Source organism: Aptenodytes forsteri, unplaced genomic scaffold (genome assembly GCF_000699145.1).
Source record: "Aptenodytes forsteri isolate BGI_AS27 unplaced genomic scaffold, ASM69914v1 Scaffold404, whole genome shotgun sequence".
Taxonomy (NCBI): Eukaryota; Metazoa; Chordata; class Aves; order Sphenisciformes; family Spheniscidae; genus Aptenodytes; species Aptenodytes forsteri.
The window spans coordinates 4261938-4265766 of NW_008795629.1; the positions used below are offsets into that span (position 1 = coordinate 4261938).

Below are 3829 nucleotides of genomic sequence, written 5' to 3' on the forward strand. Positions count from 1 at the left end.
CCCCCCCCCCCCACATCATCCCCAGCTCCAGGTGTCCCCGCTGTAATGGGGACAAGCAAACCACTGTCAAACAGCAGCACCGCTCCCAAGCAGGCTGTGGAAGTGTCCAGAGTGGCTCTGGACAGCATCCCTGGAGAGCCAGTCCTGGGAACAACTGTCCCCATGCAAGAGGGCACTGCAGCCGAGCCACCCATGGGTGCCGCTGGTGCACTGAGAAGTGCCCCCCCAGCACCAGGCGGAGGTCTGTTCCCTCCAGTGGCACGTGTCCCGACTGCTCAACCAGTGCTAGGGACAAAAGCATCTTCCTCAGTCACTGGCAAATTCACTGATGCCAATGAGCTGGTGCAGCTGGGTGATGCTGTCACTGCAGAGGGGAAACCGGGGACAGCGTGGACCACAGTGCCATTGCTCCCCCAGGACAAGCACAGCACAGGGATGTCACCCCCCAACATCATCAAGAGCTCTGTTGAGCCACATGCAACCACCATGCTCCCATCCCAGGAGGTCACGCCAGGGCTGGATGAGGCCACCTCACCTCCAGCCACAGCAGCCAGCATCTCTCAGGATACAGGCAGCCCTGTGAAGCTGGCAGCAGCCTCAGCCAGCCCTGCCGCTGGCCTCCCCGGGGTCCCACACCCCGCAGCCACAGAGGGAGTCAGGATGGTGGCCCCACCATCTGCAGACCCCCCAAGCACATCCTCAGCAAAGGTTACCTTTTCTTCTGCCACCATTGGCATCGGCGAGGCTACGGAGCCAGGGACACGTGCCTTATCCAACGCCGACCACAACGGCTCGCAGGACCCCCCTGCGCCCCCTGCTCAGACGCCTCCAGACCTTTCACCCCAGCTCCCCGCTGGTGCTGTGCTGGGCACAGGAGAGACGCTTCACCCCAGCCGCAGCACGGCCCCCGACACTGCTGGAGATGGGCTGCCTGGAGCCAACGCTGTCACCCACCCCCAGGCCACCGCACTAGCTCCGGGCACACCAGCTATGGCGATGGATGTCACCGCTGCAGAGCATGTCCCCACTCTGTCGTTCCCAGCTCTGGGAAGTACCGGCGCTGAGCTGGTGTCCATCAGGAGTGAGCCCAGCGCCAGAACCACAGCAGGCACCGCTTCCCCGGAGACCAAGGCCAGCTCAGTGGGGCTCAGCATGAGGCTGTCCCCCAGTGCAGCTCCCGATGGCCCTGGTGGTCCCTCTCTGGGGCCCTTTGCACACTCGATGGGGTCTCTGCTCCCCCAGACTCCCTCAGCAGGCCCTGGGGCCACCACAGCAGAGGTGGCTGCAGGTGGATCCCCTCCAGCCAGCCCCAGCGTGGCCACATCCTTGTCCCTCACGCGTGGTGGTGGAGCAAAGCCAGATGGGGCCCCTCGAGCTGCTGCTGCACCAACATCTTCCCTCGGTGTGTATGGCATCAGGACTGGGCCAGCTGCCCATCCATCCTCCCTCGTTAGCAACACTCCAATTAGTGAAGCAGGGATGGGAACAGCATCGCTGGCCAGTGGCAATGCCACCACAATGCTGTGGGACACTGGAGCCACCCCGGCTGTGTCTGATGCATCTCCCAGCCACAGCCAGCCTGGTCCCATTGCGGGCTCAGCACCCCCGGGAACTGGTGTCACCCTTGGACCTGCACCAGCCTCACCGCTCCGGACTGGGCTCCGACATGGGGCAGCTCCGGGGGCAGAGACGTGGTCACCCAGCGCTGCACCAGGGACAGGCACGGCTGTGCCAGGCACCCTGGGGGTCACCAGAGCAGCCAGTGTCCCCGTGGCGTCGCAAGCAGGCACCCCACCTCTCCTGGAAGGCAGTGCCACTACAGGGATGGCTCTAGGGGTGTCCCCATCCAGCATCCCCCAAGAGACGGCAGCAGGCATGTCCCCACTGTCCCCTGCCACCCCACCGCCAGCAATGGGTGCTTCAGGTGACCTCCACCACAATGGCAACGCTGCGGGGCGAGCGGTGGGGACGACATCCCTGGAGGTAGGCACAGAGGAGAACCCAGGTGCCAGTGCAGCAGGGCCAACTCCCAGCCACGCGATCGTCACTGCCAGGCCATCACCAGAGCCGCCTGCCCAAGGGACCAATGCTCCCGAAACCAGGCCCCCAGTGGATCTGCGTCTCGTGGCTCCCAGGGGCGGGGGCTCCCCCCCCCCCCCGGGGGCGGCCCCCCCCGGCCTTGGCTAACCCCAGCACACCAAACCCCGCCCGCACTGGCCACAGCCAGCCCCCTCCCCAACGCCGCCACTGGCAAGACACCACAGCCTGTGACACCGCCGCCACCCGAAAAGGCAGCCGTGAAGGGAGGTGGGGGCAGGTCCCAGCCGGCAGGAGATGGCAGCACCACGCAGGCAGCTCCAGGCTCAACCCCTGCTGAAAACACAAGGGCGGGTGCTGTGACAGGTACCCCTCACAGCGGTAACACCACCCTGGGGACAGCCCCGTCAGCGTCACCCCCCACCACAGCCAACGTTGCTGCTTGGCCAAGCGTGGCTGCATCGGACCACAGCTATCGCACTGCTGAGCCCACCACGGACTTGGGCATGGACTTGGATGTGGACACGGCTTCTCCCACCACAGGGAACAGGGCTGCCAGGCTGCCCCTGGGGTTGCCCACTCCTATGGCTGGGGTGGCTGAGCCAAGCACTGGTGATGCCACCCCGTCAGCACACTCTGCCCTGGACGGCAAAAGCCCTACAGCAGTGGCCATCATGGGCACGGTGTCACCCACATCTCCGGAGCCAGTTATAGCACCTTCCCCTGGCCTTGCTCGCAGCACTGCTGAGCCAGATGTCAGTGTGTCCCCTCCCGTCCCCAGGAATATCCATCTGGTGGTGGTGGCACCCTCTGTCACCCCCAGCATCACTGTCACTGGTCCACCAGCGGGAGCAGGTGATGTCAGTCTCGACAGGGTCACAACATCCCCCTCTGCTGTCCCCAGCAGTGCCTCCACTCCACACAGCCCCCATGTCACCCTGAGGCGATCTCCTGAGCCCACTGATAGCACCCACAAGCCAGCCTCGAGGGCTCTCAGCCCAGTGGCTGAGGACAAGCCCACAGCTGGGGTCTCCTTGCTGGCTGTTGGTCACACACACGCATGGGAAACTACAGCTGCGTCCCAGTCAGGTGCTGGGGGTACCACTGCCTGGGCGGACACCACCCCTCCTGAGAGCAGCGCTGAGGATGCAGCACCCCCAGCCGGCACCAACAGCACCCATGTGCCTGTCTCCAACACTGCAGACACAAGCCTGGCCACAACACCAGCCACCAGCCTGTTCCTCAGCAACACCATCCTGCCAGCCACCTCAGCCGGCAGGGAGACCCTCGTGGTGACCGGGGCCACCGCAGCCGTGCCATCTACCACAGCGAAGGCCACCAGCACCAGCCGTGCCCTGTCCCTCGCTGTAACACACAACGAGGCAGGCGGAGGCGGGCAACCTGTCCTATCCCCAGCAGCGCGTACCCCCTCAGTGGAGACAGCTGCCAGGACCTGGGGCGTCCTCGGTCCCAGCCCTGCCATCGCGGTGCCTGGTTCACCCCCCTCCAGCCTGCACAGCCCAGCGGAGGACCCAGCAACAGCCCCCTCGTCCCTGTTTGGTGTTGGTGCAACCGGGGAGCCGGCAGCCAGACAGACCTACCCCGAGCCGGCAACAGGCTCCACTTCTCCCACGGCCATCAACAACCATGCCATAGGTCAGGCAGTGAGCACATCACCTCCCAGCTTGCAGACAACTCTAGGGGCACCTGCCTGGGGGGAGAAAACAGCCGTCACTGCAGGCAGCACCACAGCCATCACTACAGGCAGCACCCATCACTGCAGGCAGCGCAG

General features: G+C 65.1%; 1 protein-coding gene across 1 annotated transcript in view; it reads left to right on the forward strand.

Annotated features, from left to right (window-relative positions):
- The first annotated feature begins 45 nt into the window (after positions 1-45).
- MUC4 (mucin 4, cell surface associated) overlaps positions 46-3829 on the forward strand; it is a 14529-nt gene continuing 10745 nt past the window's right edge. The window contains exons 1-2 of the mRNA XM_019472868.1: positions 46-1189; positions 2404-3693. Of these exons, the coding sequence (XP_019328413.1) occupies positions 46-1189; positions 2404-3693 (2434 nt within the window). The remainder of the gene's footprint in view (positions 1190-2403; positions 3694-3829) is intronic.